The sequence below is a fragment of the Salvelinus fontinalis genome, chromosome 26 (genome assembly GCF_029448725.1).
Source record: "Salvelinus fontinalis isolate EN_2023a chromosome 26, ASM2944872v1, whole genome shotgun sequence".
Lineage (NCBI taxonomy): Eukaryota > Metazoa > Chordata > Actinopteri > Salmoniformes > Salmonidae > Salvelinus > Salvelinus fontinalis.
In genome coordinates, this window is record NC_074690.1 from 11,926,435 (window position 1) to 11,950,897 (window position 24,463).

The following is a 24,463-nucleotide window of genomic DNA, read 5'->3' on the forward strand; positions in this document are numbered from 1 at the left end:
GGGATCCTCCTCATCAAAAAAGCTGACTAGCATAGCCTAGCCTAACGGGACAGGGATATCATATAATATAATTTTCATGAAATCACAAGTCCAATACAGCAAATGAAAAATAAACATCTTGTGAAACCAGCCATCATTTCCAGTGAATGTTTTACAGCGAAAACACAATAGCCAAAGACTCAACCGCATATTTTCACCATGTTTCTACCGCATAGGTAGCTATCACAAAACCGACCAAATAGAGATATAATTAGTCACTAACCAAGAAACAACTTCATCAGAGGACAGTCTTATAACATGTTATACAATACATTTGTTTTGTTCGAAAAATTTGCATATTTGAGGTATAAATCATAGTTTTACATTGCAGCTACCATCACAACTGGCACCGAAGCAGCCAGAATAATTACAGAGAGCAACGTGAAATAAATAAATACTCATCATAAAACATGTATGAAAAATACATGGTGTACAGCAAATGAAAGATAAACATCGTGTGAATCCAGCCAATATTTCAGATTTTTTTAAGTGTTTTACAGCGAAAACACAATATAGAATTATATTAGCTTACCACAATAGCCAAACACACAACGATCGACACCTGCCTCTGATTGAGAACCATACTAGGCCAAACACATAGAAATATAACATATAGAACAAAACATAGAAAAACAACATAGAATGCCCACCCCAACTCACGCCCTGACCAAACTAAAATAAAGACATAAAAAAGCCAAATTTGAATAGGCAGGCAGCAATGCAGTGTGACAGTACCCCCCCCCCCCCCCCCCCCCCTCTGGCCGCAAAACCTGAACCTATAGGGGAGGGTCTGGGTGGGCATTCTATGTTGTTTTTCTATGTTTTGTTCTATATGTTATATTTCTATGTGTTTGGCCTAGTATGGTTCTCAATCAGAGGCAGGTGTCGATCATTGTCTCTGATTGAGAATCATACTTAGGTAGCCTGTTTTCCCACTATGGGTTGTGGGTAGTTGTTTTCCCTTTTAGTGTTTGCACCATTCGGGACTGCATCGGTTTTCATTTTGATTCTCTTGTTCTTTTTGTATTTTGTATTCATTCTCATTAAAAGTTATTATGGATACGTACCACACTGCATTTTGGTCATCCTCTCCTTCCACCAACGAAAGTCGTTACAGTTGCTTTCTGGTATTTTTCTGTTCTGTTTTCTCTCTTTCTCTATCTCTCTCTTTCTCTCAATGTCTCTCTCTATATCTCTCTATGTCTCTCTGTCTCTCTCTGTCTCTCTTTCTCTCTCTGTGTCTCTCCCTTTCTGTCTCTCGCTCTCTCTATTTCTCTCTTTCTCTCTCTGTCTATCTCTTTCTCTCTGTCTCTCTCTCTCTCTGTCTCTCTGTCTCTCTCAATTCAATTACAATTCAATTTAAGGGGTTTATTGGAATGGGAAACATATCTTTACATTGCCATAGCAAGTGAAATAGATAATAAACACACGTTAAATAAACAATGACAAATTAACAGTAAACATTACTCACAAAAATTCCAAAACAATAATGACATGTCAAATGTCATATTATGTGCAAATAGTTAAAGTACAAAAAGGAAAATAAATAAACATAAATATGAGTTGTATTTACAATGTTGTTTGTTCTTCACTGGTTGCCCTTTTCTTGTGGCAACAGGTCACAAATATTGCTGCTATGATGGCACACTGTGGTATTTCACCCAATAGATATGGGAGTTTATCAAATTTGGGATTGTTTTTGAATTCATTGTGAGTCTGTTATCTGAGGGAAATATGTGTCTCTAATATGGTCATACATTTGGCAGGAGGTTAGGAAGTGCAGCTCAGTTTCCACCTCATTTTGTGGGCAGTGTGCACATAGCCTGCCTTCTCTTGAGCAAGGCTCACTGAGTCTGAACAAAGTCAAAGCTTTCCTTAAGTTTGGGTCAGTCACAGTGGTCAAGTATTCTGCCACTGTGTGCTCTCTGTTTAGGGCCAAATAACATTCTAGTTCGCTCTGTTTTTTTGTAAATTCTTTCCAATGTATGAAGTAATTATCTTTTTGTTTTCTCATGATTTGGTTGGGTCTAATTGTGTTGCTGTCCTGGGGCTCTGTTGGGTCTGTTTGTGCTGTGAAAAGAGCCCAAGGACCAGCTTGCTTAAAGGACTCTTCTCCAGGTTCATCTCTCTGTAGGTGATTGTTTTGTTATGGACGGTTTGGGAGTCGCTTCCTTTTAGGTGGTTGTAGAATTTATCAGCTCTTTTCTGGATGCATGCGCTGCATGCATTATTTGGTGTTTAACGTTGTAACTCAATTCCGTCAATCTTACTCCACTTTGTACCCTCTGAACGGCTTAGAAGTCTCTCTATAACACAAACTTCTGTACATTCCTAAAGTGCTGATGTGGTCCTTTAGACATAAAAATCTATTTACAGAGGGGTGTCTCACTGCTGGATCTGTGTCTATAACACTCTCCTCTGCACATGGCCTCTCTCTGTCTTGCTCGCACCGCGGGAAACTTATAGCCTAGATAATGCAGCCATTAAAATCTGGGGTTTCTTATCAAATTTATCAAAATGGCCTTGCCGTCTTGCCATCTCTCCCTTGTCGTCTTTTTGTGTGTCTAAGAACAGGTGATATAAGTATTTTTAGGTTTCACAGTTATGGAGCTGTGGACGATTGTTTCGAAGGACTTTCAAGCTACGCTAGTAGCTTTCATTTTGTCTTCAAGTGCAGGGTAGAGAAGAGTTACAACATAAGTCATTTGCAGTACATCGTCTTCCCACACAGATCTGTTATTTGGTAAATGGGTTGTTTAACTCACTGTAATACTGTATTAGTGGAGTGCATAGTTACACTATGTTGTTGGAAGGACACTGAAGTGTTCATTGTATAAGTTAAAAGAGATCTCCATACAGAATTTTAACCCACAACCTCCCGAGTTGTAGTTTTGTAGGTGTTTGTGACCCAAATAGTGTGAGGGGAGAGGAGGGATTGGGGGACAAAAGTACCGTAAGGAGAGGGAGAACTGAAAAGAGGTATCCAGTGCTCTTAACTCTATAGGCTTTCCACCAAACAGACCACTACCCCCTTTCACTCCAGAGTAAGTGTCCTGGAATTGTGTAATTTGGCGAGCAAGTAAAAATGAATGAAAGGTCTATAGAGAAGAAGTGGCATCTCATTTCTTTTCTCCTTCTTTTAGTTTGTTCTCCTAAATTTTGGTGGGTAGGAGAGCAGGGCGCCCATTACCAGTAGAGCGGAGAGCAGGGATGCTCTGAACTGGCTCAGCTAGCTCTGGTTACTGAGGTCTGTGTTCAAGAGAACAAAATGTGTGTGTGTGTGTACATGTGTGTATTTTTTATTGAAATACATTTTAGGTCCCCACGAGGATGGAAGAACATAATGTGTGTGTATATTATGTGTGTGTCTGTGTGACTCAGATCTATGTTCTGTGGATTGCAGTAGCATTGCCAAACAGGGAGGAGTCAAAGAACTCCAGAGTTGTCCACCGTAGACCAAACATCACTATTACCCACTGTGCTTTGCCCACTGTAATTCCCATTGAACTCCAAACACAACTCATGTAAGTCTTTATCATTAATCTATTCTCTCAGTTGGCCTTGAGTGAAACCTCACATTATTATCCCAGCTCAATATGTACACAACCATGTCATGATTTATAATGGGAACTTTAGAAAAGCTGGATTTTGACTCAAATCTCTGGCTCCCTTAGCTGTGTATTTAAACTTTCAGACTTCTTTGTATTCCTCTCTCTCTTTCTCTTGTTCCCTCTTTCAGCAGCCCTCCCTCTTTTCTCCTCTTGTTCTCATTGGTTTGTGCTACAACCAGCTCTTGTAGGCCCAGGCTGTGTTCTCAGGTGAGCTGTAGTGTAGAGACGTAGATCTAAATCCTCAGAGTGTTTAAAGATGTCAGAAATAAAAGCAGAAAAAACAAACTAAATGAGTGAAGGCGACCCATTGTAGTTCCTCTGAAATCCTCTACCTTTTTCGCTTTTCCCCAATCCTTAGAGAGTTGTTCAGAGCTTTGAGCTCCCTCAGTGAGTAATCTGAGTTAGTTGTGTGTGTGTGTGTGTGTGTGTGTGTGTGTGTGTGTGTGTGTGTGTGTGTGTGTGTGTGTGTGTGTGTGTGTGTGTGTGTGTGTGTGTGTGTGTGTGTGTGTGTGTGTGTGTGTGTGTGTGTGTGTGTGTGTGTGTGTGTGTGTTTGCCATGCATGTGTCCGTGTGTGTGTTTGCATGCATCTACACTAGGTGAACCAAATGCAGCATGCTGCCAATGGTTAGCTAGCATTTACTGTGATCATGGCTTAGTGAGAGGCCCCCTCTCTTCCCTTTCAAGAGTGACTTTTGCTTGTGTCTTTATAGTGAGCGTGTGAACGCAGCTATACATCCGAGTAAATAAGTGGCTTATCATTCATAATGACAGGGGTAGAGTTGGAAGGAGATAGCATGCATGATACCTATCAACAGTAGACAGAGAGCATATGGTAATGCCATATTTTAGTATTGTGCTATGCTTCAGGGAATCATTTAAAAACATTACTGACAGTTAAGCTGTTTCAACATTTTATTTGCTATATATCTGTAATATGCAGATTATGAATACATTTTAAATACCCTTTAATATCAGCTTCAAGCAGGTTATTTTAATTTGTAATGAATATGGTAATTCCTTGCTTATGGTATAGTAATGTAAGCGATGGTGCCTCTGTGATTGAAATTGTTTACTGAAGGTATAGTTTCCTTAGGCTTTTCATTCACGTCAGTAGCATAAATAAATAAATAGTGTGCAAAGCTGCCAAGAGTGTGCAAAGCTGTCATCAAGGCAAAGGGTGGCGACTTTGAAGAATCTAAAATCTAAAATATATTTTTTATTTGTTTAACACTTATTTGGTTAATACTTGATTCCATGTGTGTTATTTCATGGTTTTGATGTCTTCACTATTATTCAACAATGTAGAAAACAGTAACAATAAAGATAAACCCTTGAAGTTTTGAGGGGATGAGTAGGTGTGTCCAAACCTTTGACTGGTACTGTATAGATATAGAATTTCTAACCATATTATTTGGTCTTCTATGTGTCAGAAAGTATTCACACCCCTTGACCTTTTCCACATTTTGTTGTGTTACAGTCTGAATTTAAAATGGATTCAATTTAGATTTTGTGTCCTACACACGATACCTCATAATGTCAAAGTGGAATTATGTTTTTAGACATTTTTACAAATGAATAAAAAATGTAAGCTGCAGTTTCTTGAGTCAATAAGCATTCAACAACTTTGTTATGGAAAGCCTTAATAAGTTCAGGTGTAAAAATATGCTTAATTGTCACGTTCCTGATCTGTTTTCTGTTGTTTGGTATGTGTTTAATTGGTCAGGGCGTGAGTTTGGGTGGGTAGTCTATGTTATGTGTTTTCTATGTTGGGTTAATGGGTTGCCTGGTATGGCTCTCAATTAGAGGCAGGTGGTTTTCATTTCCTCTGATTGAGAGTCATATTAAGGTAGGTTGTTCTCACTGTTTGTTTGTGGGTGATTGTTCCTGTGTCTGTGTAATCCACATGGGACTGTTTCGTTTATTCGTTCGTTTTAGGTAGTCTGTTCCTGTTCTTGCGTCCTTTGTCTATATGTAAGTTCGTTTGTTTCAGGTCTGTTGCCTTCGTTTATTGTTTTGTAGTTTGTTCTAGTGTTTTGTCAGTGTTTCGTCTGTTTGTAATAAAGTCAGTATGTATTCATCACCCGCTGCGCCTTGGTCCGTTCATAAACCACCAGACGAACGTTACAGAATCACCCACCAAACCCGGATCAAGCAGCGGGTTAACGGACAGCACACGAAGCAGGATTTCTGGTCTTGGGAGGAAAACATGGAAGGAAAAGGACCATGGGCTAAAGTTGAAGTGAATCTCCGCCCATGGGACCAGCTGGAGGCAGCTCGGAGAGCGGAGAAAACGTTATGAGGGGATGCGTCTAGCACGGAAGCCCGAAAAGCCAGCAAGTACAACCCAAAAATTTCTTGGGGGGGGGGGGGGGGGGGGGCTAAGAGGTAGTGGGTCTAGGGCAGGTAGGAGACCTGCGCCCACTTCCCAGGCTAACCGTGGAGAGCGGGAGTACGGGCAGACACCGTGTTACGCAGTAGAGCGCACGGTGTCTCCTGTACGTGTGCATAGCCCGGTGCGGGTTATTCCACCTCCCCGCACTGGTAGGGCTAGATTGAGCATTGAGCCAAGTACCATGAAGCCGGCTCTACATATCTGGCCACCAGTACGTCTCCTTGGGCCGGCTTACATGGGACCAGCCTTACGCATGGTGTCCCCGGTTCGCCTACATAGCCCGGTGCGGGTTATTCCACCTACCCGCACTGGTCAGGCGACAGGGACCATACAACCAGGTAAGGTTGGGCAGGTTCAGTGCTCAAGGGAGCCAGTACGCCTACACGGTCCGGTATATCCGGCGCCACCTTCCCGCCCCAGCTCAGTACCACCAGTGCCTACACCACGCACCTGGCTTCCAGTGCGTCTCCAGAGCCCTGTTCCTCCTCCACGCACTCTCCCTGTGGTGCGTGTCTCAAGCTCAGTGCCTCCAGTTTTGGCACCACGCATCAAGCCTCCTGTGCATCTCCAGAGCCCTGTACGCACTGTTCCTTCTCCCCGCACTCGCCCTGAGGTGCGTGCCCTCAGCCCGGTACCTCCAGTTCCGGTACCACACACCAGGCCTATAGTGCGCATCGAGAGTCCAGTGTGCCCTGTTCCTGCTCCCCGCACTAGCCTTGAGGTGCTTGTCTCCAGTCCGGTACCACCAGTTCCGGCACCACGCACCAGGCCTACTGTGCGCCTCAGCAGGTCTGAGCCATCTGTCTGCCCAGCGCCGTCTGAGCCATCTGTCTGCCCAGCGCCGTCTGAGCCATCTGTCTGCCCAGCGCCGTCTGAGCCATCTGTCTGCCCAGCGCCGTCTGAGCCATCTGTCTGCCCAGCGCCGTCTGAGCCATCTGTCTGCCCAGCGCCGTCTGAGCCATCTGTCTGCCCAGCGCCGTCTGAGCCATCTGTCTGCCCAGCGCCGTCTGAGCCATCTGTCTGTCCAGCGCCGTCTAAGCCATCTGTCTGTCCAGCGCCATCTGAGCCATCCGTCTGCCCAGCGCCATCTGAGCCATCCGTCTGTCCAGCGCCATCTGAGCCATCCGTCTGCCCAGCGCCATCTGAGCCATCCGTCTGCCCAGCGCCTTCTGAGCCATCCGTCTCCCCAGCGCCTTCTGAGCCATCCGTCTGCCACGAGCTATTAGAGCCGCCCGTCTGTCCCGAGCCATTAGAGCCGTCCGTCAGTCAGGAGCCGCTAGAGCCGTCCGTCAGTCAGGAGCCGCCAGAGCCGCCAGCCAGTCAGGAGCCGCCAGAGCCGCCAGCCAGTCAGGAGCCGCCAGAGCCGCCAGCCAGTCAGGAGCCGCCAGAGCCGCCAGCCAGTCAGGAGCCGCCAGAGCCGCCAGCCAGTCAGGAGCCGCCAGAGCCGCCAGCCAGTCAGGAGCCGCCAGAGCCGCCAGCCAGTCAGGAGCCGCCAGAGCCGCCAGCCAGTCAGGAGCCGCCAGAGCCGCCAGCCAGTCAGGAGCCGCCAGAGCCGCCAGCCAGTCAGGAGCCGCCAGAGCCGCCAGTCAGTCAGGAGCCGCCAGAGCCGCCAGCCAGTCAGGAGCCGCCAGAGCTGCCCTACAGTCATGAGCTGCCCTACAGTCATGAGCTGCCCTACAGTCATGAGCTGCCCTACAGTCATGAGCTGCCCTCCAGTCATGAGCTGCCTTCCAGTCATGAGCTGCCTTCCAGTCATGAGCTGCCTTCCAGTCATGAGCTGCCCTACAGTCATGAGCTGCCCTACAGTCATGAGCTGCCCTACAGTCATGAGCTGCCCTCCAGTCATGAGCTGCCCTCCAGTCATGAGCTGCCTTCCAGTCATGAGCTGCCTTCCAGTCATGAGCTGCCTTCCAGTCATGAGCTGCCTTCCAGTCATGAGCTGCCCTACAGTCATGAGCTGCCCTACAGTCATGAGCTGCCCTCCAGTCATGAGCTGCCCTCCAGTCATGAGCTGCCCTACAGTCCGGAGCTGCCCTACAGTCCGGAGCTGCCCTACAGTCCGGAGCTGCCCTACAGTCCGGAGCTGCCACTCAGTCCGGAGCTGCCACTCAGTCCGGAGCTGCCACTCAGTCCGGAGCTGCTCTACAGTCCGGAGCTGCCACTCATTCCGGAGCTGCCACTCAGTCCAGAGTTGTCCCTCTGTCCTGAGCTACCTCTTTGTCCTTAGCTACCTCTTTGTCCTGAGCTACCTCTTTGTCCTGAGCTACCTCTTTGTCCTGAGCTACCTCTTTGTCCTGAGCTACCTCTCTGTCCTGAGCTGTCTCCTCTATTGTGGAGGGGCCTTAGTGAAGGTTCCTGGACCAGGGTCGAGGGCGAGGGTCGCCACTCAAGGGACGCTAAGGAGGTGGACAAAGACAGTGGTGGAGTGGTGTCCTCGTCCACCGCCGGAGCCGCCACTGCGGACAGATGCCCACCCAGACCCTCCCCTTGAGTTTTAGGGGTGCGCCCGGAGTTCGCACCTTGGGGGGGGGGGGGGGGGGTTCTGTCACGTTCCTGACCTGTTTTCTGTTGTTTGGTATGTGTTTAATTGGTCAGGGCGTGAGTTTGGGTGGGTAGTCTATGTTATGTGTTTTCTATGTTGGGTTAATGGGTTGCCTGGTATGGCTCTCAATTAGAGGCAGGTGGTTTTCATTTCCTCTGATTGAGAGTCATATTAAGGTAGGTTGTTCTCACTGTTTGTTTGTGGGTGATTGTTCCTGTGTCTGTGTAATCCACATGGGACTGTTTCGTTTGTTCGTTCGTTTTAGGTAGTCTGTTCCTGTTCTTGCGTCCTTCGTCTATATGTAAGTTTGTTTGTTTCAGGTCTGTTGCCTTCGTTTATTGTTTTGTAGTTTGTTCTAGTGTTTTGTCAGTGTTTCGTCTGTTTGTAATAAAGTCAGTATGTATTCATCTCCCGCTGCGCCTTGGTCCGTTAATACACCACCAGACGAACGGTACATTAACAAGTCAAATAATACGTTGCATGGACTCATTCTGTGGGTGTTTAACATGCTTTTTGGATGACTACCTCATCTCTGTACCCCATACACACAATTATCTTTTAGGTTCCTCAGTCTATCAGTGAATCAAGCAGATTCAACCACAAAGACCAGGGAGGTTTTCCAATGCCTCGCAAAGAAGGGCACCTAGATGGTAGATGTATAAAAATAACAAAGCAGACATTGAATATCCCTTTGAGCATGGTGAAGTTATTAATTACACTTTGCATGGTGTATCAATACACCCAGTCACTACAAAGATACAGGTGTCATTTCTAACTCAGTTGCCGGAGAGGAAGGAAACCGCTCAGGGATTTCACCATGAGGCCATATTTTTGCAATAAGGCACTAAATTAATACTGCAAAAAACATTGCAAAGAAATTAACTTTTTGTCCTGAATGCCCCAAATGTAATGTTTGGGGCAAATCCAACAGGAGTGGAGGCCCGCTTTGTTATTAGTGTTAGTTGAAGGAAATACTGCCTGTTCTAGGTAGCTGTAGCCTTCGGGATACTACAGAGAGCATGCAATGTTCCCTGTCTGTCACTCCTGGCAAGCCTCACCATTGGCTGCCCTCTCATCTGCCCTCCCACATGCCTTCCCTTTTTTATATAGCAAGTTAGGGTGTCTTTTCTAACTTGCATTTGACTGACAGCAGGAGAGGGCCAATCACAGTGGGCGGTCTCTCCTGGCAAGACCTTTCATTGGCCGTCCACAAGCTGCTGTCCCTCCACCTGCTACTTCACGTTAAATATAATACCCCTTTGTCTGAGAGCGTGAAAAGGCCACTGCCTGTTGGCTGTTTCTCCAGAGATCGTTCCCCATTGGCCATCTTCCATCTGCCCACCCACCTGTCCCCCAGAATTAAGCAGAGGGGGGTGTGATCCTGGGATACCCTGTTTGACTGACAGCGGGAATGGGCCAATCCTAACCGCAGGTGGTCAATGCTCAACCAACCATGGCTGATGAAACTGAAAGTGATGTTCCAATACTCTCTGGTGGCCTGGCTTTCCTTTCCATGAGTTGTCTATGTTTGGACGTTTATCAAATTAGATCACGCCATAATGGAAGTACAATATCACTTTTGCATGGTGTGTGGATAGTAGTAGGCATTGCAGGAACATTAGTGTTGAGTCTAGAAATGCATTTGACTATTTGCCTTCATGGTAAACATTTAAATACCCCCAATATAATTATCCAATGCTATAACACATATAACACAAACTAATATCCTGTTATGAGATTAAACTTTGAGAGGCGTAGCATTTTCCTATTAGCGGACAATTAACATTGCTCTTCATCACAGGAGTGGGTGTTCAATAAAGCCTAATGTGATTGGAGAGATCGTTATTTGTGGGCCAAATTTCATAGCAGTGTTTACCTCATCTGGCCAATGATGGAGCTTCCTTCATGATCTAATTACACTGATCTGATTGGGTAATGATGTCGGTGTGGGCCGGATATGGGCCTCTGTCTCTATTCTGTTCTATTCTCTTCTCCGCTGTTCCTGTCGCTCTCCTGTCCTTTTTCATCCTCCTCTTTCTTATATCTTATTAAAGTGTATATGGAAATGTTTATAGATTGTGTTTCATGATGAGGTATAGTAGTCTCTTCAGTAGTTGCATATCTGAGAAACTGCAGTCAAAGTTATAGAGGCATAAATATCATACCCCCTAAAAAATGCTAATCTTCCCAGTAAAAGTGATTGGGTTAGCATGTCTTGGTACAGTATGATATGTGATATTTGTGTATCTGTAACTTTCTCACTCATCATTATTCACAATTCATTCTAATCATGGTAGCATCCACATTAATGTAGAATTGTTTAGAATTCTATTCTATTCTTATTTACAATAAAAGTGACTCAAAGGACACAATACATTATTTACCATTCATTGTTATTGGGCACAAAATAATCTGAAACAACCAAAACCAACAGCACATGCATCCAACAAGTCACAACCTTGATGTAATTATCGCATGCTAGGAATATGGGACCAAATACTACACTTTTGACAACTTTAATACACATATACTGTAAGTGAATTTGTCCCAATACTTTTACTCACCTTACTCACCTAACAGCAAAGGACCTTATGAAGATGCTGGAGGAATAAGAATGAGAATTTGTTTGTACTCACCTAAAATAAATAAGGCCAAAAAATAATTTGTTCTTAACTGACTTGCCTAGTTAAATAAAGTAAAAAATAAAAAAAATATAATAAATAAAATAAAAGTGGGGGAACAGTTGAAGTCGGAAGTTTACATACACCTTAGCCAAATACATTTAAACTCAGTTTTTCACAATTCCTGACATTTAATCCAAGTAAAAATTCCCTGTTTTACGTCAGTTAGGATCACCACTTTTATTTTAAGAATGTGAAATATCAGAATAAGAGTATAGAGAATGATTTAGTGGGTCAGAAGTTTACATACTCTCAATTAGTATTTGGTAGCATTGCCTTTAAATTGTTTAACTTGGGTCAAATGTTTTGGGTAGCCTTCCACAAGCTTCCCACAATAAGAATTTTGGCGCATTCCTCCTGACAGAGCTGGTGTAACTGAGTCAGGTTTATAGGCCTCCTTGCTCGCACACACTTTTTCAGTTCTGCCCACAAATGTTCTATGGGATTGAGGTCAGAGCTTTGTGATGGCCACACCAATACCTTGACTTTGTTGTCCTTAAGACATTTCGCCACAACTTTGGAAGTATGCTTGGGGTCATTGTTCATTTGGAAGACCCATTTGCGACCAAGCTTTAACTTCCTGACTGATGTCTTGAGATGTTGCTTCAATATATCCACATCATTTTCCTGCCTCATGATGTCATCTATTTTGTGAAGTGCACCAATCCCTCCTGCAGCAAAGCACCTCCACAACATGATGTTGGCACCCCCGTGCTTCACGGTTGGGATGGTGTTCTTCGGCTTGCAAGCCTCCCCCTTTTTCCTCCAAACATAACGATGGTCATTATGGCCAAACAGTTCTATTTTTGTTTCATCAGAAAAGAGGACATTTCTCCAAAAAATATGATCTTTGTCCCCATGTGCAGTTGCAAACCGTAGTCTGGCTTTTTTATGGCGGTTTTGCAGCAGTGGCTTCTTCCTTGCTGAGCGGCCTTTCAGGTTATGTCGACATAGGACTCGTTTTACTGTGGATATAGATACTTTTGTACCTGTTTCCTCCAGTATCTTCACAAGGTCCTTTGCTGTTGGTCTGGGATTAATTTGCACTTTTCGCACCAAAGTGCGTTCATCTCTAGGAGACAGAATGCGTCTCCTACCTGAGCGGTATGACGGCTGTATGGTCCCATGGTGTTTATACTTGCGTACTATTGTTTGCACAGATGAACGTGGTACCTTCAGGCATTTGGAAATTGCTCCCAAGGATGAACCAGACTTGTGGAGGTCTACAATTATCTTTCTGAGGTCTTGGCTGATTTCTTTTGATTTTCCCATGATGTCAAGCAAAGAGGCACTGAGTTTGGAGGTAGGCCTTGAAATACATCCACAGGTACACCTCCAATTTACTGAAATGATGTCAATTAGCCTATCGGAAGCTTCTAAAGCCATGAAATTATTTTCTGGAATTTTCCACACCGTTTAACCTTTCTGAAGCACCCATCCCGGATCCGTTCATCCTTCAGAAACGCTGACTAGCATAGCCTAGCCTAGCGCCACAGGTATATAATATAATATAATTTCATGAAATCACAAGTGCAATATTGCAAAACACAGTTTAGCCTTTTGTTAATCCATCTGTCGTCTCAGATTTAGAAATTATGCTTTATAGCGAAAGCAATACAAGCGTTTGTGTAAGTTTATCGATCGCTCGACAAAACAATAAGTACACCTAGCATCAGGTAACTTGGTCACGAAAATCAGAAAAGCAATCAAATTAATCGTTTGATCTTCGGATGTTTTCACTCACGAGACTCCCAGTTAGACAACAAATGTTCCTTTTGTCCCATAAAGATATTTTTTATATCCAAATACCTCCATTAGTTTGATGCGTTATGCCCAGGAATCCACCGGAAAGAGCGCTCGCGACAACGCCGACAAAAATCCCAAATTATATCCATAATGTCCACAGAAACATGTCAAACGTTTTTTATAATCCATCTTCGGGGTGTTTTTCAAATATCTATTCGATAATATATCAACCGGGACAGTTGGCTTTTCACTAGGACAGGGAGGAACAATTGCCGCTTTTCTCTGTTACGCAGAACTCACTCTGAGAGCCCCCACCTATCCACTTACGCAATGTGCCCTTTCACGCTCATTCTTCAAAATAAAAGCCTGAAACTATGTCTAAAGGCTGTTGACACCGTAGGGAAGCCATAGAAAAATAAGTCTGGTTGATATCCCTTTCAATGGGCAATAGGTATGCATAGGAACAGAGAGGTTTCAAAAACAGGTTCACTTCCTGATTGGATTTTCCCCAGGTTTTAGCCTGCAATATCAGTCCTGTTTAACTCACAGACAAAAAATGTACAGTTTTGGAAACTTCAAAGTGTTTTCTATCCTAATCTGACACTTATATGCATATTCTAGTTTCGGGGGCTGAGAAATAGGCAGTTTCAAATGGGTACGTTTGTTAGCCAAAAACGAAAATGTCGCCCCCTAGTCTTAAGAAGTTTTAAAGGCACAGTCAACTTAGCGTATGCAAACTTCTGACTCACTAGAATTGTGATACAGTGAATTATAAGTGAAATAATCTATCTGTAAACAATTGTTGGAAAAATGACTTGTGTCATGCACAAAGTAGATGTTCTAACTGACTTGCCAAAACTATAGTTTGTTAACAAGGAATTTGTGGAGTGGTTGAAAAACAAGTTTTAATGACTCCAACCAAAGTGTATGTAAACTTCCGACTTCAACTGTATGTACAAAAAGTGCTGTAATTTCAAATCACATCAAATCCAATTTTATTCGGTCACAAACACTTATTTAGCAGATGTTATTGCGGGTGTAGCAAAATGCTTGTGCTCCTAGCTCCAGCAGTGCAACAATTCACAAAAATACACACACATTTAAAAGTAAAAAAATGGAATGAAGAAATGTATAAATATTAGAAATAGCAATGTCAGAGTGGCATTGACTAAGATACAGCTGAATAGAATACAGTATATACTGTACATATTAGATGAGTATAGCAGTATGTTAACATTATTTAAAAATTATTAAAGTGACTAGTGTTCCATTATTAAAGTGGCCAGTGATTCCAAGTCTATGTATATAGGGCAGCAGCCTCAAAGGTGCAGGGTTGCGTAGTGGGGTGAAAGCTAGCTGGTGATTGCTATTTAACATGATGGCCTTAAGATAGAAGCTGTTTTTCAGTCTCTCGATCCCAGCTTTGATGCACCTGTACTGACCTCGCATTCTGGATGACCTTGATGCTCTTTTTGGCATTCCTGTGACATCGGGTGGTGTAGGTGTCCTGGAGGGCAGGTAGTTTCCACCCGTTGATGCGTTGGGCAGACCGCACCACCCTCTGGAGAGCCCTGTGGTTGCGGGTGTTGTGGTTGCCGTACCAGGCGGTGATACAGCCGACAGGATGCTCTCAATTGCATCTATAAAAGTTTGTGAGGGTTTTAGGGACCAAGCCACATTTCTTCAGCTTCCTGAGGTTGAAGAGGCGCTGTTGTGCCTTCTTCACCACACTGTCTGTGTGGGTGGACCATTTCATATCGTCAGTGATGTGTACACCGAGGAACTTGAAGCTTTTCACCTTCTCCACCGGGATAAGGAGAGATTGAATATGTCCGTAAACACTCCAGCCAGCTGGTCTGAGAGGATGCTGCTAGAGATGCCGTCTGGACCGGCAGCCTTGCGAGGGTTAACACGCTTAAATGTCTTACTCTTGTCGGCCAAGGAGAAGAAGAGCCCACAGTCCTTGGTAGTGGGCCGCGTCGGTGGCACTGTATTATCCTCAAAGCAGGCATAGAAGGTGTTTAGCTTGTCCGGGAGCAGGACGCTGGTGTCTGCGACGTGGCTGGTTTTCCCTTTGTAGTCCGTGATAAACGGTTCGCCCGATATGGATGAAAACACTTTTAAATTCCAAAGGGCAGGTGTACAGAGCCAAAACAACAACAACATGTGTCACTGTCCTGATACTTTTGGAGCTCACTGTATATCAGCTGCCTGCAGGTGTGGGTGTAGTGTAGTGTAGTGTAGGTGTGCATGCTTATTTTTTGTCTATATTCACTCTGTGACGGTGACGGGACTAGCTAATTACAGTTACCCCCTCCTATTCCCATAGCAGAAGTCAGAACTTCAGGACCAAAGCCTTCTAGCACTAGCAGGCTGGGCCAGGCTGGTTCATTTAAGGTGGTGGACACTGGGCCTACACACCTGCACAGACAGGATACACACAAACATAACACACAGCCACCCCAGTACACAGGCAGGCATACACACACACACACATGCCTGCATGCACACAGACTGTTAGACGTACAGGGTCTATAAAGTCTTACTGGATTTAGTTATACAGTTTCGACCATACATTTGTTTAATCCTTTGAACTCCCACTCTGAAATACCCAAACAAACCAAAACAGAAGAAGAAAATGGCACACAACAATTCTCTGCAAATGGAACTTGGAAGCGTTGCTTTGTTCCATTCTGTGAAAACAAACACATTCTGTAGGTGGAAATAGTCCTCTGTCATAATTAGCAGTCTGCCACTTCAGACACCACAGAACAACTTCCTTTACTAATTAAACTCTCTCTCTCTAAATACTTCTACAGCCAGCAGTAAATACTGCAGGAGGAACAATATTACAATGTGACTCACAGACAAATGGGCCTTAATTCATGAATATTTGTGGTTGTGTGTGTATATGGGTGGTTAGAGCGGTAGTGTGTGGGGGTGCGTCTCTGTGTACGTGTCTGTGTGTGCATGTGTGCATGTGCGTGCGTGTATGTGAGCGTGTTTAATGAGTGACTCACTTTAAAAAGCATTGAATCACTTTCAATACAGTCTACTGTATATGGCATCGATATGAGTCAGAAACATTTATTCTAGTCTCAAAATTGACTACAAAATAGAAATTGGATAATTTTGTTCATAAAGTCAGTCTCGTCTAAAATGGAGTTTGGAACATCCCTGCGTCACAGCGGGTAAGTGAAGGTTGGGTTTTGATATGTCCATTTGCCCACTGTCGTGTCTTTGGCATCATTAAAGTGAAGACTGTTATTTTATCAAATCAATTCTCTGTAATTATTATTACGTGATTAAACTAATCATGTAAATGTAATTATCTAGGAAGTCGGGGCACCAAGGAAAATCTTCAGATTACAAAGTTCTAATTTTCCTAATATAACTCTTCAGATCTTTTAATATCTGATCAATTAGTCTTCTAATTAATGAATTATTCTTTACCTCACGTTAGTCTCATTCCAAACGTCTTAAATTGTTGGTTATCTGCATGAACCCAGCCTTTACTATGAATGTTCCATACATCAATTGTCTTAATCATTTAATTATTAACTAACTAAATAATCACAGAAATGTATAAACAAACAACACAGTAGCTATGGTTACAAGGAAATGATAAGGGAGGTTCCCTAGTGGGCTAAGCCGATATGACGGCTTGGTGGACAAAGGGAAGTGGATGTGGACTGAAAAGGCAGGAAACAACAAAAGGAGTCACTACACAGTTGATAATTATATTAACCTGTCTAGGATCAGCGTGGCGCTAGCGGCACACCCCCCCCCCCCCCACTGAAAAACCAGTGCCGCGAAATTCAAAAAAAATATTTTTTTTTTATATTTAACTTTCACACATTAAAGTCCAATACAGCTAATGAAAGACACAGATCTTGTGAATCCAGTCAACATTTCCGATTTTTAAAATGTTTTACAGGGAAGACACAATATGTAAAGATGTACATCTATTACCTAAAAACACATTAGCATAATCCACCATCTTTTATTTGTCCACCAACACCAGTAGCCATCACCAATTCGGCTAAACTAAGATATTTATAGCCCCTAACCAACAAAAAAACTCATTAGATGACAGTCTGATAACATATTTATGGTATGGGATAGGTTTTGTTAGAAAAAAGTGCATATTTCAGGTAGATGGCATAGTTTACAATTGCACCCACCATCACAAATGGACTAGAATAATTACAATGAGCAACGTGTTTACCTAACTACTAATCATCAAACATTTCGTAAAAATACACAGCATACACGAATCGAAAGACACAGATCCTGTGAATACAGACAATATTTCAGATTTTCTAAGTGTCTTACAGCGAAAACACAATAAATCGTTATATTAGCTTAGCACATAGCAATTAGCAGCCCAGCATTGATTCTAGCCAAAGTGAGCGATAAAAGTCAACATCGCCAAAAGATATTAATTTTTTCACTAACCTTCTCAGAATTCTTCCGATGACACTCCTGTAACATCACATTACAACATGCATATACAGTTTGATCGAAAATGTTTATATTTAGCCACCAAAATCATGGTTAGACAATGTGAAATGTAGACAAGCTGGTAAAGAAAAAGTCCTTGCGCCACTTAGACAGTGATCTACTCTTATACATAAATACTCATAAACGTGACTAAAAAATATAGGGTGGACAGGGATTGATAGACAATTTAATTCTTAATACAATTGCGTTATTACATTTTTTAATTTATCCTTACTTTTCAATACAGTTTGCGCCAAGCGAAGCTACGTCAAAAAACATGGCGTCCTAAGCCACTAAAATGTTTCGACAGAAACACGATTTATCATAATAAAAATGTCCTACCTTGAGCTGTTCTTCCATCAGTATCTTGGGCAAAGGATCCTTTCTTGGGAGAAATCGTCTTTTGGTGGAAAGCTGTCCTCTTGCCATGTGGAAATGTCAACTGCGTTCGGGATGAACTGAAAAGCGTGCCCAACTTTTCACATCGTTGCAAAAATAAATGTCCCAAAATCGCACTAAACGGATATAAATTGCTATAAAACGCTTTAAATTAACTACCTTATGATGTTTTTAACTCCTATAACGAGTGAAAAGATGACCGGAGAAATATAACAGGCTAAACTAAAGCTTGGAACAGGAGAGGGTCGGTGTCCTCCACGCGCGTTACGCAGCAAGAAAAGACTTGCTAGCTACAGGGTTTTTTCATTTGTAGGGCCTGTGAACGCGCAATCGACCCCGTTGGAATCGTCATCACGTAAAGGCATCCAGGGGAAGACGTAAGAAGTGTCCGTATAGTCATAGCAACGACAGTGCCCTTATAACTGACTTCAGAAGAGTGGCCAACATTTCTCAAATCTGACTCCATGTCAGGGAAATTGCTGTAGAATGGGCTCTGTTCCACTTAGAGACAAAATTTCAACTCCTATAGAAACTATAGACTGTTTTCTATCCAATAATAATAATAATATGCATATTGTACGATCAAGGATTTTGTGGGAAGCCGTTTAAAAAATTAGCCAAATTAGCATAAATAGTCTAAACAGCGCCCCCATCCCCAACAGGTTAATTGAAATGCTAATCCTTTGCACATGAACGCTCACTCATTCGGGAATAATTGCAATCAATATATATTTACAACCAGTGTGTTGTTGTGATCTCTGTTGGAATCGTCCGTCTGTCAGAGAGTCAGTCCATCATCGTCTCTCTCTCTGCTTCCCTGAAGATCAGTCTTGTGGTTAGGATGGATACATTACATTTAAGTCATTTAGCAGACGCTCTTATCCAGAGCGACTTACAAATTGGATACTTCAGAGTACCGTTCAGAAATGTTCTCATAGCATAGATGTTTCGGCGGTTGTCGGTCTTCGCATCCCAGGTTGACATAATTTCTAACTGCAAACTAGTAATTAGTATCTAACTGCTCTTATTCTGTCGGGATCGATAGTCTCAGAGTTGAACCATTTCCACCCGTGTAGCCATTGCTCCACGTGGTATGGTTAGGAATTCAACAACCATTGTAACCTTAGCGGACACTGAGGTTTTTGTGGTCTGAAGAGGATTTCCTCAGGAGGGTTTTTTATTCGTAACAATAGAAAAGGGCTGTTCCATGATGACAGATCATGCCTGTGCTCACGGGGGCGGGCCAATGACTTAGTTAAACTTTAAAGGGAATACAATTCTCTTTCATTAAAGGTTTAATCACTTTACATCATTTCACAAATAGTTTAATCTTTACTCATTCATTTTATACAAGAATTAGATGCAAACCCCATAATTGAGAAATGTACATATTCAGAGATATAGTTATGTGTGTTTTCTGTCCACTCTGAGGTCACCAAATGAAACACACTCGTCATACCCGTCCCTTAGGTGTCCACGGACCATTCCCACCTTCTCACAAGTGGACCTTTTATATCAAATCCTAATTTTGGGGATTTAGGAGTTCGCCATGTGAAATCCTTTGTTCTCTCTATGTGTCTCTTTCTGCATGGCCAGGGGGAGAGAGTCTCCTCCAGGAATTTACAAGATGAGATAACAGAATCTGGATGTAGGAGAGAGAGAGAGAGAGAGAGAGAGAGAGAGAGAGAGAGAGAGAGAGAGAGGGGATGAGAGAGAGAGAGAGAGAGTGAGAGAGAGAGAGAGAGAGAGAGAGAGAGAGAGAGAGAGAGAGAGAGAGAGAGAGAGAGAGAGAGAGAGAGAGAGAGAGAGAGATGAGAGAGAGAGAGAGAGAGAGGAGAGATGAGAGAGAGAGAGAGAGAGAGAGAGAGAGAGAGAGAGAGAGAGAGAGAGAGAGAGGGGAAGCCACTAGCTATACCCAAAAAGGGCCACGTCAGGACACCACTAACATGGGGTGAACAGCTGAGGATATTGCTCTCTATACAATATCATAGACAGTGAGGCAAACCTGCTCTGTAGCTCCGACTGTTTACATAACAACTAGTCACACATTTTTTTAAATTGAGAAATACTGCACCACGCACCGTAGTTAGATGTAAAATTGCGCAACTAAAACATCATTGGCAAAAATGTCTAAATGAATTATACATTTCTTGAGTTATCTTAGATTCATTCTGGGGATTATGAGGAAGTGAAAAATGCTTCCGCGTCTACAGTGTCTCATGGGGGATAAACGTCATTAACCTAGCTGAATCGGTCATGAAACACACCTCCAAGACTGAAATCTCATTTTTCTAATGAGCAACAGAAAAACACGTGCTTATAGGCATGTTCAGTGGTTCTTTAACAATACATACTGTCATTCAACTCCAGCATTAAAGTTTCCATCTGTGGTCGTAACAGTTACGTAAGCCTGTCAAGGACAAGGGGATTACAAAGTGACCGTTCTCTCATAGAAAGAGATCAACAGCAACTAGAGAACACTTTGGTGCCATTGTGTTGAATAGGCCCATTAGTGCATCCAAATTGCATATGACTCATCTGAACTTTTCAGGTTTCTATGGTGGAGGAGGCTGTTACACAACACATAAGCTCCCTCTATCAGCTGTTGTTTATTGCTCTAACTAGCAAAGTAATGCCTTTTTGGAATATCAATCCTTTCTATCCCACTGGGCACACATTGATTTAATCAATGTTGTTTCCACGTCATTTCAATGAAATGACTTTGAACCAATGTGGAATAGACGTTGAATTGATGTCTGTGCCCAGTAGGATCCTTTCTCTCCTCTCATGCCATATGAGTCACTGTGGATAAGAGTGTCGGATAAACAAAACAATCTAATAAAATGCCAGTGTTACCGCTGTTGTGGCAAAGGCAGCCAACGTTACTAACTGTTGGTTGCTGAATACATCCGCAGCATAGGGGAGATAATACAACGGTTTCTTTAAATGATAACCGAGGTACGTATAATGCATCTAGGATCAGCCCCCCCCCGTCCCCCCCCCCCCCGTCCATTTAATCTAATTAATTGTGCTCTAGAAGGTCAGACTGATTTTATATCAGCACTCCTACTCTGAGAAGTTTGATAAAGTACATACAACCCAGATTTCATGGTTAAAGAAACCTCCGCTTTAGACGTAGGCTGGTTGATGTTTATTGTCATGAGTCTTGTCCTGGAGGCAGAACTGAGTGAACTGACTTCCCCTTAGATAGGCCAGCTGCAAAGTCAAAATTGGCTATATTTTATTGTATTGTATATTGTAAAGATTCATTAGATTCATTAAAAAAAAATGTGCAGATGTTATGACTTTGTGGCTGTGTCAGCTAGTGACCACACTGTAGAGCTGCCTCCAGAACAAGATTCATGAGGAAAAACGCTAACCTGCGAGACATACGGCCCCTGTTCTCTTCCTCTTTGTCTCCTCCATTATGTCCCGTCCTGGATGATACACATGATCTGCTCTGTCTCTCTGCAACATTCACCTGGTATCTCTCTCTCTCCCCTGTCCTCCTCCAGGACCATGCAGAGATTAATTCCACCATGGTGCGCAGCGAGACCAACACAGCCCGCGTGGAGGGCCTCCGGGCGGGCACGGTCTACGTTGTGCAGGTGCGGGCCAGGACTGTGGCTGGCTTTGGCAAATACAGCGGCAAGATGTGCTTCCAAACCCTCACAGATGGTAAGGACCATGCAATAAGCCAAGGGGGGGAGGGGAGGCGAGGAGAGATGGTGGTGGGGAGCTGCGTGTGTTAGTTTGCGTGTGTGTGAGAGAAAGATAGAGAGGAAGAGAGAGAGTGTGGATAGAGTCCAGGACGGTAGAGGGATTGTGAATGTGACAGTGGAGAGTGTGGATCACTGTCACAACATGTTTGTGAATATTTCATAATGTATGAGATTGTGTGTCTATATGAGAGTTGAGAATGGTGGTTTTGAGCTTCTCTTCTTGTGTGTAACTGACTGTGCTTGATCCAAACTGCTTAGCTAATTGGTTCTTCATTGAGCCCGTCTGTTGCTGAGCAGCTATCCCAGAATGCTTAGCTGTGATTAGTGGCTGATGTGATTAATTATTTGCCACCGGGGGTTGGATTGTTCAGGGGGGCGCAACACCTGCTACACTGGTGTGTGAGTTTGGGTCCAGGTGTTCGTGTGTGGGCGTACCGTATTTCCTAAACACAGCATACGTCTTCGTTCCTATGCAATATGCTGTCAGATGATTTACAACACTCCAGTAGAACTTACCCTTTGAGGCACAGATCTAGGATCAGCTTACCATCCCCGATTCCTAACCCTAACTAGGGCTGTCGTGTTGACCGTATTACCACCACACCGGCAGTCACGAGTCATGGTCGCAGTCACATTCCCTCTGACTGTTGGTCACGGTAATCCCAATCCAAAATAGCGCAAATTAATGTACTGATGGGTAGAGAGAGAGAGAGAGAGAGAGAGAGAGAGAGAGAGAGAGAGAGAGAGAGAGAGAGAGAGAGAGAGAGAGAGAGAGAGAGAGAGAGAGAGAAAGAAGAGAGAGGAGAGGAGAGAGAGAGAGGAAGAGAGAGAGAGAGAGAGAGAGAGAGAGAGAGAGAGAGAGAGAGAGAGAGAGAGAGAGAGAGAGAGAGAGAGAGAGAGAGAGAGAGAGGGAGAGCAAACTAGAATGCTATTTGGCCCTAAACAGAGAGTATACAGTGGCAGAATACCTAACCACTGTGACTGACCCAAACTTAAGGAAAGCTTTGACTATGTACAGACTCAGTGAGCATAGCCTTGCTATTGAGAAAGGCCGCCGTAGGCAGACATGGCTCTCAAGAGAAGACTATGTGCTCACTGCCCATGTGCTCACTGCCCACAAAATGAGGTGGAAACTGAGCTGCACTTCCTAACCTCCTGCCCAATGTATGACCATATTAGAAAGACATATTTCCCTCAGATTACACAGATCCACAAAGAATTCGAAAACAAATCCAATTTTGATAAACTCCCATATCTACTGGGTGAAATTCCACAGTGTGCCATCACAGCAGCAAGATTTGTGACCTGTTGCCACCAGAAAAGGGCAACCAGTGAAGAACAAACACCATTGTAAATACAACCCATATTTATGTTTATTTATTTTAACTTGTGCTTTAACCATTTGTACATTGTTACAACACTGCATATATATAATATGACATTTGTAATGTCTTTATTGTTTTGAAACTTCTGTATGTGTAATGTTTACTGTTCATTTTTATTGTTTATTTGACTTGTGTATATTATCTACCTCACTTGCTTTGGCAAAGTTAACACATGTTTCCCATGCCAATAAAGCCCCTTGAATTGAATTGAATTGAGAGAGAGAGAGAGAGAGAGAGAGAGAGAGAGAGAGCATATGTAAGACCAGGGAGGCTCAGAGTACTGGAGGGAGAGACCAGAACCACTGTTATCTTGTGCTAGACTAACTTCTTGTTAGTTATTTATCATCCTTACATAGTACCCATCTTGACTGCATCAAACCGAGAGAAGCTAGCTAACTAGTCCTACAGTTAGCCTACACATAACTCCATTCAGATCATAGCGTAAATAGCAGCCTACCTGTTGGCTTTTGGTCGTTGCAGCCTTACTTTCTCATTTCACTTTTAATTCTGTCATTTTTATTCCATCTTCCATTGATTCGATTCCCAACTTTCTTGCTAGACAAGCATAGCAACAATGCAATTGTCTCTGTCTTTCCGCTGGAAACACAAGGAACAGAACGCAAACTCTTTCCAAATCATCTGTATGTTTTGATTTCTAAGACATACCAGATTTATAGGCCTATCACAACTAAATAAATGATGGATGAAGCTATATTAAATGGACTTAGTCAACTGCTTAGGCGCACTAAGCATGTTTATGTTGATTAGCGGTCAATTACTATGAGACCGGCAATCATTTGCATGACAATTACCATCTGACAAAATGTCATGACCGCCACAGCCCTAACCCTGACCATTGGGGGGTTAAACCCTGAACTGATCTTCTTATCCATGATCCGCATCTAAGAGAAAATCTCCATTTGACATCACAAATACCACACCTCCTCCTAATCTTCCTTCTCTCTATCCCCCACCCCTCCATCCTTTTTTTCCTCTGTTCTTCCTTCCCTCCAATAGGAGGCTATTGTATGGTCAAGGTGATTATCAGTCATATAAACAACCTGTTCTGTTATACAGTTACAGTGATGATGATGATGATGATGATGATGATGATGATGATGATGATGATGATGATGATGAGGATCTCCATCATCATCTGTAGTTACCTGTGTAGAGCAGATGTAGCAGCATAGCCCTCTCCTCCCTCTTCCTCACGCTCTGATTAGTATTTACCCAACGCATGCACATACACACGCACACGCACACACACCACACACGCCAGACAGCATGAGGACCAGCTGATGGTACATCCTCTGGCTTGCTGCCACAGCACGACATTTATGGAGACAATTAGCACCCGGTGAAGGAGGAACAGAGGAACAGAGGGACCCATCACACCCTACATTTCCCATCCCCTTCCCTTATGTCCCTCACCCTCCTCC

The 24,463-nt window shown here is 43.4% G+C and overlaps 1 protein-coding gene across 4 annotated transcripts in view; it reads left to right on the forward strand.

The window, feature by feature from the left end:
* The window catches only part of LOC129823648 (ephrin type-B receptor 1-B), a 482,949-nt gene that overhangs the window by 404,687 nt on the left and 53,799 nt on the right, over nt 1–24,463 (forward strand). For all 4 annotated transcript variants that reach the window (XM_055882517.1, XM_055882519.1, XM_055882516.1 and 1 more), the window contains one exon: nt 21,430–21,592. In XM_055882517.1, coding sequence (XP_055738492.1) covers nt 21,430–21,592 — 163 coding nt within the window. The remainder of the gene's footprint in view (nt 1–21,429; nt 21,593–24,463) is intronic.